Consider the following 16768-nt stretch of genomic DNA (forward strand, 5'->3'; position numbering starts at 1 on the left):
ACTGCTGACCCTATTCCTCAAGTGTCCCCAGCAGGTTTGTTTTTAGAGTTTAAAGTTTAAAGTTAAGGCATGTATATGTATGTGTAGATGAGTTTGTGTATTTCCCAGCTTTTATTTATACCTTTACTTTTAATCAAGTACCATCGATTTTTTTTTAATCTTCGGCCTCTAAGAGCCTTTGTGTTTGTAACAGCCTAATTCTTTCTTTCTCTCACTCTGTGTCAAGTCTGTACTTGGCGGTAGTGAAACAGGGCATACTCCAAATTCCTGCAGGAGTGTCTGAGAGGGGAAAAAGTCTAACACAAAAACAGGCCTCGAAGACCAACTGTGATAATGTGTTCCTGATGAATATTGCTTTGTGTATGCTAAATTTACAGTGTGAATGTCTCTTCGATTTACAGAACATAGGATGTGGGAAACGCCCGTAACAAGCACAGAAGTACTTATTTATGACATCACTTTGCCTGACTCAGAGTCAGACCGGGGATAGTCACCGCATGGATTTGCCAGCGTGCCATGAAAACTGAATCACACCCCAGCTCCAAAAGAACCGCAAGAAACTGGTGGCCATACTGGATCATTCGATATATTCATCCACTGAACTAAAGAGAGAGTTGAGCCTAAATGTCCGATCAACTTGCGCAGTAACATTTGGCCTCTCTGTCACTCTTAGATACGCCTTTTTACCTCATGGTGGACGCAAGTTTGACCAATCACATTGGGATTTATTACGGAGTGGCATATATTATGACCAATCAGGAGCGTACATTTTGACAGAAGGGGTGGGTGAAGGCGTGTGACTCGCCGTAGGGTGTCGCCGTGGTGGCTCCCATTCGAAGACGACGGCGGTCGTCAAATTTCGTTTCCAATCTCTCATACGAAAACTCAATAACTTTGAAGAGAGTGAATTTAGTACACGTTCACTTTGAATTTCTATTCTTAGGTCTCTCGGTCGAGCTTGAGGCCGGGCACTGGAATGACGGGGTGTGCCGAGAATTTGAATTAGCTCGCCGTTAGTATGAAGAAAGAGTGAGTCGGGGTAGAGAGGAGCCATTTTGTCCCGACTGTGTGGGAGAAAAAAGAAAGAGTGGAAAAGAGGAATCACACTGGAGGACATCCTATTTTTGCTTTCTGTTCTTATGTTCTAAGAAGGGAAAGAGTCGGGCGTGGGAAATATAGCTTGTCCGACACGTCTAAAGGCACATTATTTGGGTGGTATTTAGCCAACTAGCGTGCCAAAGCTAATCAACATATCCCAGATTGTAAACGTTACAGTAAAGAAAGCGGGGCAGTTGGTCAGGTTGGTTTAGGACTTTTGCTTCAGACTTCTCGTAAGCGTGCAGGGTGATCTTTTTTATCTGTCTCGGGGAACACACGCCGTTTTTCAATGGCTAAGAAGACGTACGACTTGCTGTTCAAGCTGCTTCTAATCGGAGACTCGGGCGTGGGGAAGACCTGTGTGCTGTTCCGCTTCTCTGACGACGCCTTCAACACAACCTTCATCTCCACCATAGGTAAGATGACCAGGGGGCACAAGACAAATTATTTTGTATGGAAATGTGTATGGGAAACCTTGGCAGGTAGCAAGTTTGACAGGTGAGAGACTCACTGATTCTCCCTTGCAGCTGGAAATGGTAGGCAGGTCATATTTTGTTAGCCAGCACTGCTGTGCTATCAGCATGCGCTGGCTGACGTTAGTTTCTAGGCCTGCATTGGTTGGCAGGGTTGGATACTTTTCTAACTCCCCGGGGTTTCGACGCAGAGTCACATTTGTGAAATCTGTATGGTACTTCATTAACATATCACGAGTTTTACTCTGGTTTGGCCAGGTACTTAGGGCAAGTATATCCAGTTTAACTCTCAATCGAGTCACTGTCACGTTTGTTGAGCCAGTAACTTGTCAAGCTAGCAAGGCTAACTGTAGCAGTAGCTAAGGCCGTGTTGCCAGCATTTAACACGCACATCCACATAAAATAAGCTTGTATAGCTTTGTTAGTGCGCATAGCTACATCTCTTCTCATTTTGTCAATGGCTTTATTTTTGAAACACGCTGCCAAAGCAATCGTATCTTGTCTAATGTGAAATTCTAACGATTGTGTTTAATCATGTTCTTTAAAAGTAATGGTGGAATAAATCTGTGTCTCTGTACTGTAAAGATGCAATACGAAAGTGTTCATGGACAATTTTAAATTAAAGCCCCACCTTTGGTAAACGTCTCACCACACAAAATGCAACATTACTCAGATGGCTCGTGTTTGGACTGTCTATAATGATACATTAATATGTAAGCAGCAATATATTATATTTGATAAAGTTGGAGCCTTTTTATCTACTAAATGTATTAGTTTCTGCTTGCTCAAGGGGACATTTAAGAGCAAGAATATCCTATTTTTTGATAAAACCTGAATGTGGAATTTTTGTCGAGTTGTCAAATATGTGCAATAGTGGTGCTTGCAGCAAAGTATGGAATGGAAATGTTTTTTCAATTTCTACTACTGCTCATAGAGAACCGTTAACAAATCATCTTGTTGACATCATCCTGTGCATCCAACATCGTGCACGAGTCAAGTGTCAAATCCCTGCACGACTTTAATGAATGTTCCATTTGCTCCTGCCACCTAAGATCAGTGTTGAGTAATAATGTAATGTTAGACATGTTTGTCAGTGCCACTTAAACCTGATTGTTTGCAGTGCTGACCTCATATCAATGATTGCAACTTAATTTCAATTGAAGTTTTGGTAACATGAATAGTAACAGGTGTATAACTCTTCAACCCCTCCTGATCCATGCCTAAGGACAAGTGTGTCCACTTCCCAGTGGTATCCAGTGTACTGTGTAGCATTGAAACAGCCCTCTGGTGTGAATTTTTATGTATTTATGTTTGTGTTTGTTTTATCTTTGTGTTGTAATGCTATCTGTGTTTAATTTCAGTTTTAACATTACTTTTGACTTGGTCTGCACTATTTAATCATACTTAAGAAGCTAGGTCAGATCTTGTATCTCATTGCAGAGATGATGACATTGATGTTTACAGAGTAAGAAGGGGAAAACTGAAGCCGTCACCTACTGCTACTGGCTCACTTAACCGTGCAACAAAAGTTTTCAGGCATATATTTCTACTGTCTCCAAATCGATAAACTTAGTAGACTATTTCACAAAACCTAAACATCACAATACAAACCAATACATGCTATGTTTGCTAACTAGAAATTCCATGCATGTCTTTGGGTTGACAATGAGATTTGACAGTGTTCTCAAAGAAAACTAAATGCAGCAGCATTCTGGATTTGAAGCTGATGGAGATGTTGGTGATGATGGTAAGCTTGCATGGAAGGACAGACAACAGCTCTCTTTGGAAATAGATAATGGTTTATTGAGTAAGCGATACCTTACAGTGCATCAACTAGAGGTGTTTTGCTTAATATTAAGCTGGTTTCAGAAGTTTTCTTCGGCTCAAGTCTATGCATGTAAATTTGTGTCCAAGTAGCACAGATAAAGGGCAGACGTTAAGTTGGTTAACATACTATTGAATGTTAGCAGACCATAATCAAGCATGATCAAAGTGCTTCAACTGAAAATTTGCCCAGAAATGATCACTGTCCTGTAGGAAGTGCTCCTCTGTGTTTCCATTGAAGCTTGTCTGAATTAGTGGCGAAACCTGTAAGACCTTAAAGTGTTACATCGAAGACAGCCCAGTTTCCATCCAGTCAGTCTTCTGCCTTGACTCATCTTTTTTTACATCTGTAATTAAAATGTGCTGCGTAAGAATGACTGCAATATTTAACTTAAACAAAATTAAAAATTGTTGCCCATCATTTACACAACAGCGCTACCTGTTCTAACAACTCTCTCAATGAACCATAGTAACTTTCCACACAAGAGTCAAGAGAGGTACCTCACAGCTTGCCCCCTTACAATGGTCACATGTGTAAAATGGGAATTTTAGAAATGCTGAGCAAGAGTTTGGTTGCCTACAATGCCTTTGACCCCAGATGCCTGCAGTTAAACAAATCTCAATCTGGTCCAATGTGATATCACTCTCAGAAGCTTTTACATGGTTTTCTTTACTATATAAGAGGCATAGTGGGCTGCCAGGCAGCTGGCTTGTATGTTGCTGTCTGCAACATACAACATGTTTGTAGTAGCAGAGTATTTTTTAAAGCGTGAGTAAAACTATGACACTCATCTGTACAGACAGTTTAACGCAACATGGGAGCAGTTCTGCTCTGCTCTGCTTGCTTTCACCTATCCATTTAGTATATTACCTGGTAGGAATATTATTTATTTAGTGGTTGTTGAAAATGAGAGACTGTGCAGTTTTGAAAAACTGCTTTAGTTGATGTTTATGTATGTTGAACAATAAATCCATCATGATATTGGTTGTCTTTAAGTGTATTAAATTTTCACAATGAAAATGGTCTCTCAATGCAGTCAGCCTGACCAGAGTCAAATACTGATGTGAAAATTAATGGATGGGGAAGCTTTGCAAATACAACGATCAGAGGTTCCCAACAGAGATAAATGGACTTCCCGGTGTATTCATGGATTCCATTTGGAGGAATGAGACACCTCAGTCAGAGGTATTTGACTGAATTGGATTTGACGCTAACTTACCAGAGTCACAAGTCATTTACAGCAACATTGAAAAGCTTGTTGGTGATTTCACCGTGTTAAGTCTTGCTTTTCTATAAATGCTGGTATCATATTTAATTTCACTTTTGCTATAACTCACTGGTGCTCATTGAAGGGGGAAATTCAAAACAAACAAAAAGCACATCCTACTACTTCCTACTTCCTTTCTGCCTCTCACTCTAGTCTTGTTGGGTTCACATCACTTTGCTTCAAATCTAAAATCTGGACGGCCATCTTGCCAACTCACTACTGAAATCTCCTTCATGTATACGACCCATCAAACACACAATAGAAGCACTGTTAGTCCTGTTAGAAAAAAACGTATGAGGCTGCTCTAAAATTATTTGGCCATTAGTGAACCATTAATTCTGCTAAGCTATTTTCATTTGAGATTAGTAATGCCATTATTTTCTTTAGTATATCTTGTTTTGGCCTATAAAATATGAAAATGAGGTAATGAGATGATGCATGACAGAATTTGTCTCCATGGAAACTGACGGTGTCAATAGGAAACAAACATGATGTACAGCAGATTGTGATACGCTCATACGTATCTTACTATTTTTAATTAGCGGATTTCATGATGAAGCTGTGCTCACATATCCGGTAAATATTTGTCATGTTTTGTTGTAAGACATTTGAAAATGAGGTTATAAAAAGGGATTTACTACCACTTTATTTGTAATGCTACATATTAACTCATTAGAGAGTTTGTAGATGTGTAGTATCTTTCTGAAGTGCAGGTCACATCTCTTTCTTACACCAGTAGCTTCAGCATCATTAGGGGAAGGTTAACTATGTTACATTGAATTAATGTTACACATGTCACAAATACAGATAGCAGTGCCTTTGTCAACAAGCTTATGGGTACCTTAGTACTGGCCCAATTCACATACTAGTTACAACTAATGGTCGTTGGTAGCAATCCTTGAGTATTTGTTCTTGAACATTTTTGTTTATAAATTTAATGGTTAATTTTTTTTGTAGAGATGTTTATATCACTCACAGGGTCTGACTTGTTATGAATCTTGAAATCTGGTTAATGATAACAATCATAACCAGCAATTCAATGGTATACTTAATACTACAAATCAGCCATATCACCATGTACTACAGTTGGATACCATACAACACAAATCTTAACATTTTTGTATCAATACTATATTTTTATAAATGCTACCAGAAATATGAACAGATGTATTCCAATAGAGAAATAACACCACGGTGCGATCAACATTTTATAAGGAATCTCATGTGAATGATATATTGTACTTTAAAACCTTTCACATTTTGCTTTTTTGCTTGAAGTTAATATGCTTCCATTTTCTGCTGTTTTAAATTGTACTCTGATTTGCTTACACTCCCCAAGTGGGACTCAAAGGCCTCACTGGATATGGGAAGGGAAATTTATGCTTTCACTGCTCAAACAACTACTCCCATCATGCTGCTTAAGGCTGCATTTAATCAATGTTCATGCTTAATGAACATAAGGTCTTCATTTAAACATCTTTGAGGAAATGACAGGGAGAGTTTGGGTGACATCCTTGTGTAGCTTCAGTAAAAGAGTTAGAGCATTGTGCCATTTGCACAGAGGGTGTCAAAGCAAAGCAACAAATGCAGTTTGTTGATGCCAGAAACATTTGGGCGATTATATTCATACACAAAATGCTAGCTCACTTCTTCATCTTCAATCTTCACACCCCATTTTATTTTGGCTCCAAATAGGTAATTATCAAACAGTTTTATTTGTCAATAACAGAAATGTCCCCATGGTGGTTCACTTTTGCCACTATGTGATTGATGGTTTTGTCCCTTTTTAAGGAATTTATTGGCTACAATAGGCACTGTTTCAGAATACAGTATTGCAAGAGTCATCATCGAACTGCAGTGCAGCAAATAGAGAATATAACAATTTCTTGTATCGATCTGACTTAAACATATTGAACAAGTATATCATAAGTATCAGTAAAGGCCCTACACATTAACCAGGTTCAGCTCTGGATGAAGACAAGAACTTTGGAAACAAACAGAAGGGGGCATCAGAAAAAGGAGTGTTTCTTCTGACACTTAACTCATTGCTTTGGAGATAGAGATGCACAGCTGCTTCTCAAAATACCCCCATTGGAAACCCCCCTTCCTTTTTCATCTCAGTCACTCATCCTCATTTCCAGTCCACTGAATGGCCTTCTGCCTTGTTTATTAGTGGTCGTGCATATTTAGAGTGCTGAATATGCATAACGCTGTGATCTAAAATTTCTTTTCACAACACATCATTCATTTTATATGGAAATTGGCAATAGATGGCTACAGTGGAATCCATACTTGGAAGGAATGGTTCCATTGGGATTGAAAAATAAACTGGATATAAACCATGTATTTTCAGTTAAAGAAATTCAACAATACAACACTCTTATCACTGAAATCATAATTTTCTTCCTAAGTTTTTAGTGATTAGGTAAAAGTGGGATTACACAATACTTCTACTTGAGAACTTGTCAGTGCATCAGGAAACAAACAAATTCAGTTTTTTTTAGTCCTAACAAAGAAGATACAATATATGTAATTTCTGATTTTAACAGCTGAACTTTTTTGGTTCGTTGTCCTGAACACGTAACCTCTTCTATCTTGGTATCACAAATATTTTATCCTAGTATTACAGCTTCTGTATTTGTATGTTAATATTTTTGATGCAGAATATTGACATTTCATGTTCCATCTGCAAAGTCACTTGCTTTCTTCTCTTTCTTTACATCTCACTCTTTATGTTTTTTTTTCTCCCAACAATATATTTATTTTGCATCCTCCCTCTCTCTTGGGTGTGTATAATATTCAGTGAGTCATGCTTTGGCAGCCAGTTCCTTCATTATTATATGGCCCTGCCCAAACCAAGACTACAGCTGTATCTTGGAACTTTTTCACTAATCATAGCTTCTGACCAGAGCTGAAATGGCTGCTCAATATTTGGACAAGAAAGTACAACTCATAACCTAATGCCATATACGACCTCAGGTTCAACACTTAATTCCTAGTTGCTGTTATATATTTTCATGCTAATGTCTTGATTATGTCCACGTTTCACCACTTATCAGCAGGAATTATATGCTGTTATGAGTCTATCTAAATCTTCATGTTTATAAAAATTTTGCATTAGCACTGAATATATTTGTCTTACTATGACTCACGATAAAATGCTGTGGCGTATGCTGCATTGACTGACCACCTCTTTCCATAATAATGACTTTTAAAATAAAAATGTATTCCTCAAGAGTAAATTGAATGTTTTTAGAGAGCTCCACTGTTTAGTTTTGAAGCTGATGCAGACATCAATATTAAGGAATAATGCTAAAAGACTTCTGCACAGTAGCATATTATGGTAGGCCAAGAAAACTTGGATCAGAAGTAAGGAAACTAGTGCATCTTTGTATCCAATGTAATTGACGTTTCCAGCCAGAATGGAAAGGGAAACAAGTATCAATAAGCTGGTTTCCCCAGCTGAGCAGTCTTAGTTGTAACATTAAAAACAAATGCAGGAAACAGTGCCCTCCCACTAGAGAGTTGCTCTATGTTTGCGAAATCATATATCACAAATTAAGCCAAAGTAAGCCTGTACAGTAATTGTTCCAACATTTTTTCACTCTTAAGAGTGTGTGTGTTTGTGTTTTCTATGTCCCTACCTCTACTTGGTTTCACTCAACAGCTGTGTGTACCAATTGCATGTCTACTGAAGATAGGCTCAAGATCTTGGAATAACATGGCAGAATTAGAAAGAGATGATGTTTCTGTGTCTGATAGAAACACCTGTCACTCTTTCTATTTTCCTCAACAAGGTTGAGTTAATGTGGTAATCTCAGTGATACTTGCATAACCAGAGATTTTTCCGAATACACTGTCATTAATTTTCTTTTTTGAAATACATAGGCCTAGATCTGTACTTACTTTACTTCTAAGCAGCATTTTTTTTTTAATAATCACAAAGCAAAACCCTATTTTCCTTTTTTTTTTTTTTTTTTTTTTTAATAATCACATTTCAGTTGCAGTTCTTCGGAAATCCCAGCAAACACTTAATGCCATTTATTCCTAAATAAGTATGTACTGAATCATGGTATAATAAAATGGTAATGGTATAATAAAAGGAAATGTACAAATTTATATTCCCTCCACTAGCTACCTTTTTGTAGTTGGTTAAATGAACAAATTTGGACCCTGCTGATGATTATGTGTCTTCTTTTTCAGGGATAGACTTCAAGATCAAAACAGTTGAATTACAAGGAAAAAAGATAAAACTACAGATATGGTGAGTAAATTGTGTTGTGACAAATGTATAATTGACTTACGACAGCTTTGTTTCCAAGCTAAAATGTGCAGAGCTAAAAAAATACTCAGGTTTAATGAAAATCAATTCCATTTAGTCATTTTATTTTTTGTTACTTCCGAGTCAAACATCTGTTTGACATAGCTCCCGTAAGACTTGAAATATGCTGGAACAGAAAATGGTCATCAGTTGGCTTCTTATCATTGTGGTCCACAACTGCTGCTTTACTCCTACTAGAATTTGACAGTTCTAACTGCCTTTTTAACAAAACCTTAAAAAGCAATACTTACTCACGGGAATACTGATCTGTGAATCACAAGTAATATTTGATCAGATTGTATGTTAGACATTGTAATACATTATCTATTTAACAGAAAAACTATTGTTGATTAATTGCACATTGTAGCATGTCAGAAAATGTGAATTACCAGTTCTAAGAGCATTATGTTACTGTCTCAATTTCTTGTTTTAGCCAACAAAAGTTAAAAACTTAACTTTTCTTCTGTTAATACCAAACTTCTAAATAATAGCTCATCAATTTTTGCAGATACATTTTCTGTTAAGGTTTGTTGAATGCTCTCAAAAGGAGCCATGATACATTCCTTTGTACTTTACAAATGACTTAAAGAGATTAAGCTACCTGTTAAAAGCGATTAAGCTACCTACCAGGTCTTGTGTCCTGACATCGAATAGTTCTTAGCAGTGAAGAATTGTTGTAGATCATGAGACAAAGGTGAAAGCTCTGGAAAAGCTAATTAATAGATTATGAGTCAAGTTTTGGTCAACACGCAGGAGTAAAATTAATAAACAGGCATTTCTTTTGATAAAGTTCTGCTCAGGACAAAATCTTATGCTCATTAAAATGTTATCAACGTCGTCTCGAAATTGGAGTCACTTGAACATCTGTTCCCCCTATAAAATGAGATTAAATAGTAATTACACAACCTAGAAAAGTAAATGAAGATTAATATTTCAGCAGTTTCTGGCCTCTCAAATATGAATTCTGAATTATTTTTTTTTATTTATTTTTTGCTCGGAGAATAACCTCTGAACATAACAATATAAAATTTATGTTCGTTTTAGTCGGTGTATAACTTGGTTCTTATCTCTTCTCGGCTTACCAGCATAAGTGTATCGCCAAAGAATACAAAGAGAGGATGAGGGAGAACTAGGAAATTAATTGAAGTATTGTAATTGTCGAACATGTCACCTTGTCGAGTCTCCCATTCTTTTTTATCTTAACATTGTCATCTTTATTCAGGATTTTACTTACAATTATAAGACTTATATTTAGCACCTAAGTTTTTTTCTTTCTTGGTGCTTTTAGCTAAATTAAAAGATTAAAAAAAATGCTGTCCTCAGTAGCAGTTAAACACTGAATTGACAAGAATCATGATACCTTAATAATAGCTGGTAAGGCTAATGAGGAGCCATGCTGATGATAGTATGGGTAAGATAAGGATACCAATGTTTAATTTCTATGGTGTGCAGTGTGGTCACTCACAAAAATGTAAAGGATTACTGTAGAAAATCATACTTCCCTCATCATAGCAGGAAAAAGTTTGCATTGACTGAATTATCCAAGTTGGGATCTGGTTTTCAAAGTATCTTTTTTTTTTTGTTTATGCATATAAACATTTTAACCCGAGTAAAGAAACTGTGATGAGCCCTTATTCCGGGTTTTAGAAACCTGATTTTGCTACCTGTAGAACTACAAAAGAAAATGGAGCATGTGTATGCCTTACCCTGGATACTGACGTCTGTTGACTGCCTTTGTAGGCGCGACCTCAGACAAGTGACATAATAGTAAATCAAAAATGGCGGCAGCAACAAGAGCATGTTACTCTTGGAGTGACGAAGAAACTGAGTTTTTTGTTTCAGTATTAAAAGAATGAAATATTATTGGGAGCTTAGATGGGAGAAAGTGAAATGCTTACCTGTTTAAGTCTGTGGCTATCAGGTTACAAGATTCCCGGGATTCCCAACAAATAGATATCTTCAGGTCACGTTGGAAAGTGCTTTAGAAATTGACCTCTTGGCCAAACTTAAAAACAAGTAAAGTGGCATGGTTTGTGATGTAGAAAATAAACATTACAGTCCTGCCAATATAAGATGCAGTGATGAGAAACAGGGATGCTAATTATTTGAATGTAAACAGTGATATCAGTATTCAGGTTTTTCTGTGTACTTGTGAACACCATATCCTGAATATGATCAAAACCAGGATATGGCTTATAAGCAGGATACTTAAGTGTGTGTGTGTGTGTGTGTGTGTGTGTGTGTGTATATGTATGTATATATGTATGTGTGTATGTGTGTGTGTATGTATGTGTGTATATATATATATATATATATATATATATATATATATATATATATATATATATATATATATATATATATATATATATATATATATATGCACTCATAGTCTAATGTGTAAAGGTTAAATCTACATGAAATTTAAAGTATTTGTATCCTCATTTGAAAGTTTTAATGGTTTGGTTTGCATTCAGTGCCAATTGTGATCTGATCTGGCACCTAATCACATTGGGCAGATAGTGTTCATCAGGCCTCTTTCTGTTCTATCATAATTTTGTGTTTATTGTCCTTACTAAGAATGGATAGATGTGCTCATGCTCTCCACCTGTCTGTCGCCACTGTGAAATAATTAGCATTTGCCATTGGAAAAAGAGAATAACAGTCAAATTTAATCACATATTCCTCTGAAAAGAAACCTGCAAGCCAAACATGAAGACACATAAGTGACATACATTATGTTGGTGTGTAATTTGCACAAGTGTCCTTTTTGAATATAAAAGAAGCCAACAAGTGTGTGTAAAAGTGAGAAATCTATCAAAGAAGAAACCATTGTGTAATATCAATTAGCAACTCTGTCCAACCCTGCAATACTTGGTCGTCGGGTGGAATGAATGCAACAGGATAGCGAATTTGAAGTAACATGTTTATTTGGTGTGTTTAGGGATACAGCAGGCCAGGAACGGTTCCATACCATCACCACCTCCTACTACAGAGGAGCCATGGGCATCATGCTGGTGTACGACATCACCAACGCCAAGAGTTTTGAAAACATCAGCAAATGGCTGCGCAACATTGATGAAGTGAGACACACAGTGCACACTTAACAGGCAAAAAATTGTCATATCACACAAAATCCTCAAAGGCATGTAACAAGTATTTAATAATCTGTAAAAATCCATAATCCAATATGACTGTCCCAGGAAAAGCAAAATTCAGAATATACATTTCTCAAATGATGTACCTTATCTTGTGTAACAATAAACTGAAATATGGAGCTGACCCATAGAAGACATGTTTAAGGTTGTGCAAAGAGCAATCACTATCCAGTATGACTTCTACACAAAGTTGACTACCTTGACCAGTTTAGAACCATATAGACATGATTGCAAGAGCTTTTAACAGGATCTTTGATGATCCTGAGTGCGTTATTTCTTTTTTCGTAGTGGATAAAAAAGCACATACCCTCACATTTAGTGATGTCAGTCTTAGGCCTGAAATGCCAAAACTATTAGCTGAGTGACAGCAGTGTGTAACATATGGCCAGTTTGTCCTGTTGCTGAACTGTAGAAGATGTATTTTCTTGTATCTCTGCTGCTTCCATTTCTATGTACGTTTTTATCCCAGTACTTATCTTAATCGTTGCAGTTATTTTGTATGACTTTTTCTTTTTAACTTTAACAATTTTCTGGGATCCATTTCAGATTCCAAACCTTAGTTGTTAAGGTTGCTCATATATAGGTTCTTATTCCTTAGTTTGTGTGTGCACCATACAGTTGTACTGGTTTAAGGCACATGCTCTGTTTGAAAGTATTGAGATTTTTGAAGCCCTGTGCTATGCTTTGCTCTGTTGTACTATTTCCTTTGTTGTGGCTGTTAAAGAGTTTGTTTTGGTCAAGAAGACAAAATGACATTTACTCTAAACTGTGAGCTCCTCCTTGCTTGAATTGCTTACCTGCAAGTTATACACACAGTTGTTTATTTATCTGCCAAAGTCAAATTTAATGTTGCCATCTAAAACATGTGACTCAGAAGACAGGACTACAAATGTTTTAATCACAGATTGGTTGTTCACAACTGTGAGACGAGTAACAGGATAAGCCATCATTATTTACAAAATTTTTTCTTCAAAATGAGTGATCTGCCAGAGCACTTGGTTTATTTGCAACAGATAAATCTATACTTTTACCTTTGCTTTTCATTCCCTCAGCATAAAGAATATTGAAACATTTGATTTTGAGCAGTTGCGGATTTTTTAAATTCCACCTGCTGTACACTAAATTTAATTTTTTTATGTAAATTGATTTAAGGTGCAGATAAGAAAACATTTCTCTTTTTCAGCATGCAAATGAGGATGTTGAGAGGATGCTGCTAGGCAACAAGTGTGACATGGAGGACAAGAGGGTTGTACCAAAAGCAAAGGGGGAACAGGTGAGACAGTGCAAGCTACAGCAGTTATCAGCACCCATTGCTGTGTAGAGTTTGTTTATGGGTCTCTTTGTAAAATAGATGAGTAAAGTAAAACATGGCTTGTTTTCACTTTGAGAATCACTGAACCACTTTTAGGGTTCTTCACTTAAACAGTTGGGCAGCTAAACACAAGAATTCTTATTGCTCTTTGGGGAGTCTTAACACACAGTGACAGCAAAATTCAGCTGTCCATGTATAGTTTTGTGTATGGTGGTGGCTTGACTTGCAGTGCTGCACTCAAGCTTCAGAAATGCTCACCATTACACATACGTGTGCGCACGTTTCTCTGTCTTGACCCCCAATATTGTAGTATACTGGTGAGTACACTGTCTCCATAATTTTTCTTTTGTCAAATTCCAAAGCCACTTGTAGCTGCACCCAAAAGCTTAAAGCTACTGTTTTGCATTTTGGTCTGTACCACAGAAAAGCAGTTGCTGTCACATTTTCATAATTTAGCATCAACTTGTTACTGAAATAATGGTCCTTGCCACAATCTTAACTGTAACAGGATTCAATGACTTGAAAAGACTGTAGAAACCAGTTGCTTTTTTCTGTCAAAACGTGAATAACCCTCCGTATTCATCATGGTTTTTAAATTTTTACCAGATAATTATTGCTTAGTTTTCTTCTTTACTTCCTGTTCTGTCCTCTACTATCACAGCGTTTGTTGTCTTGATATAATCTCCAGTAACACTGCCTAAAGTCTAATACAGCAGAGTGAGTGATTAAAGTTATGTTGATGGAAAGGGCTTTCAGAGCTCTGGCTTATGGTACTGAAGCAAAGTAGCCATGACTCGTCAGTCAACTGATTTAGCAACATTACATACAGATCTGCTTACTCATACACACACTTACCTGACTAGAATGCCATGTGTATATTTCTGCATGTGTCTAAGGAGACCAGTGATACTTGATCTCTGTTCTGCCATTTTATTTTGGGACTGTATCCCTTTGAACTGCACTCATCATTCTAATGCAACCTCCCTGTTCTTCCACAGATTGCAAGGGAGCACGGGATTAGGTTTTTTGAGACGAGTGCTAAGGCCAACATCAACATCGAGAAGGCTTTCCTCACATTAGCAGAAGACATCCTCAGAAAGGTGTGTTCTTTCAATAGGAATCTTTTTTTTTTTTTTTTTTTTTTTTACAGCTTGGGTACTCTTGGAGCACTATCTTAGCTTGTAATTGATTCAAAGGGTTATGTGTCTTGGAAGTCTATTTAATATGACTGCAGATGAAAACATGGTGTGATCTGACTCAAACTCCTCCATATGAATGCACAAACACGAAATGCCAACCTAATTTTCCCATATTCTCTTCATTCAGTTGTGGTTCGATTGGAATTCGCATTGATTTAATGGCAACAGGCAGGAGAATAGGCATCGCAAGCTGTTACTTTCATTAAAAAACTGACATTGACCACAAGTGAAAGTTTATTTCCTGGTCCATCTCAATATAGGGACATAGCATTTGCTCCCAGTTCAAACTTAAGAACATGCCAAATTAGCAGTAACAGTTGAGGACCTCACTGATGGCACTTTTGACTTCACTTTTTTTCTCCCCTCTTTTGTTCTGTAGATGTTGATCTAAGCAGTTTCCATTTTCATTATCATTCTAGAATGGTGAAAAAAAGAATATTGGAGGTTCCCCTCTTGGCCATCTTCAACAAGGGAGAATCTAATGATTTGCATTTTCTTAAAACAGTTTTTGACAAATTAAGTTAAATTATAAGCATCACTTGATTAAAAAAATTTGAACATAGTCCTTGGGCAACACTTTGTAATAAGGTTACATTAAAAATGGTTAGTAAAAGCTTAGTTAACAGTTAACGTTGCGTTGACTACCATCCAAGGAGGGTCACAAATAGTAGTTAATTATGCTTAAGAAATGATCAGCACTCCTGCTCATAACTTAAGAATGAACTGTTATTAATGTACCCTTATTTTAAGTGCTTCTGTTTCTAGTAACCTCTCTTGTATTTAATAAGTTGTTAATTTTGTCGTGTGTCTGTGTTTGTGTCTGCACCTGCAACGACAACTTTTACAGACACCTGTAAAAGAGCCCAACAGTGAAAATGTCGACATCAGCAGTGGAGGCGGAGTCACAGGCTGGAAGAGCAAGTGCTGCAGTTGAACAACTCACACTAATACATAAACATTCACGTGCTCGCTCACACACAAACACACACACGCACGCACACAAACACACACACACACACACACACACTCTAACTGCTAACTCTAACTCTCTCGCCCTCTAACCTGTCTCATGAGTTTTCTTGCACACTGACACTCTTTATCAGAATAAAACGATGAAACACCTCCCCCCTTTAACCCTCCCTCACCCCCCACCCATTATTCTTCCATTTCCCATCCAATGAGCATTTTTATTTCTGTGAAAACCAGAAATCCAGTCATGTTTCTTGTCATTTTGTTTTAAAAGATTGTACAAAAAAGTGTGAAAAGACAAGCTCATATTTTTAATATTTCCTTTGCCTGAGATCACTTGGTTGGACACTCCTCACCCACCCCCAACACCCTAACCCACAGCACTCACCTTCAGTCAGAGGAAGTCAAAATAAAAAAATAAAATCGAGGAGAAAAAAACACAAATGTAGGTTTAACATTTTGTACACTCAGTGAGCCTTCTGTTGTCTAACCGTATTTGGTCATTTACAATTTGTTACCAAGTGACAGAGGCGTGGCTAGCTCCTTTTGTACGTGGGGGTTTATTTTGTCCTGTGCCTTATATGGAAGACAGGGGTGGGGCTGTGTGGTGGGCGGAGCCACATTCACCCAATGAAATTACAGTTTAATATTCTGTCAGGAGAAGCTCCCATCTTGCAGAGCAGAACTGAAGCAGAAGCGTTTGAATTTCTCCTCCAGCCAAGAGAACGGCATTATATGTCCTGTTTATTGATGTTTTATTTTTATCTGTATGATTTATTTTACTTTTCCCTATTTGGGCTCAATATGTCTTTTTTTCCCTGCATGCAGATTTCTTTGGGTTGGAAGCATTTCTGTAATGTTGTAACGTATGCCACTGGGTAACTGTGGGTGGGAGGTACAGAAGTTCTCTTTGGAAATTCAAACAATTTTGCAGATCCATTAAAAATAAGCTTGTTTAAGTTAACTTGTTTGTCCTCAATACTGTACATTACATAGCAGGTTAAGGGTTGCGACCTGAGGAGGAATAACATTGGCAACAATTAAAATAAGATCTTGAAACTAATTGTTAATCATCAACATAAAACTAGACTGGTGTTTGCTCTCAGATCACACTACAAGTTGGTGGGTGCACTTTTTCTCCATATG

General features: G+C 37.2%; 1 protein-coding gene across 1 annotated transcript; it reads left to right on the forward strand.

The window, feature by feature from the left end:
• The first annotated feature begins 791 nt into the window (after positions 1-791).
• rab10 (RAB10, member RAS oncogene family) lies at positions 792-15811 on the forward strand. Its single transcript, XM_086189231.1, has 6 exons — positions 792-1514; positions 8867-8927; positions 11929-12067; positions 13326-13415; positions 14453-14554; positions 15501-15811. Exons 1-6 carry the CDS (start codon positions 1388-1390, stop codon positions 15585-15587), a joined length of 606 nt encoding a protein of 201 aa, XP_086045357.1. The 5' UTR covers positions 792-1387; the 3' UTR covers positions 15588-15811.
• Positions 15812-16768: the final 957 nt, after the last annotated feature.

Source organism: Aulostomus chinensis, chromosome 20, assembly GCF_037954235.1.
Source record: "Aulostomus chinensis isolate RoL2024-O1b breed Wild chromosome 20, RoL_Achi_v1.0, whole genome shotgun sequence".
Taxonomy (NCBI): Eukaryota; Metazoa; Chordata; class Actinopteri; order Syngnathiformes; family Aulostomidae; genus Aulostomus; species Aulostomus chinensis.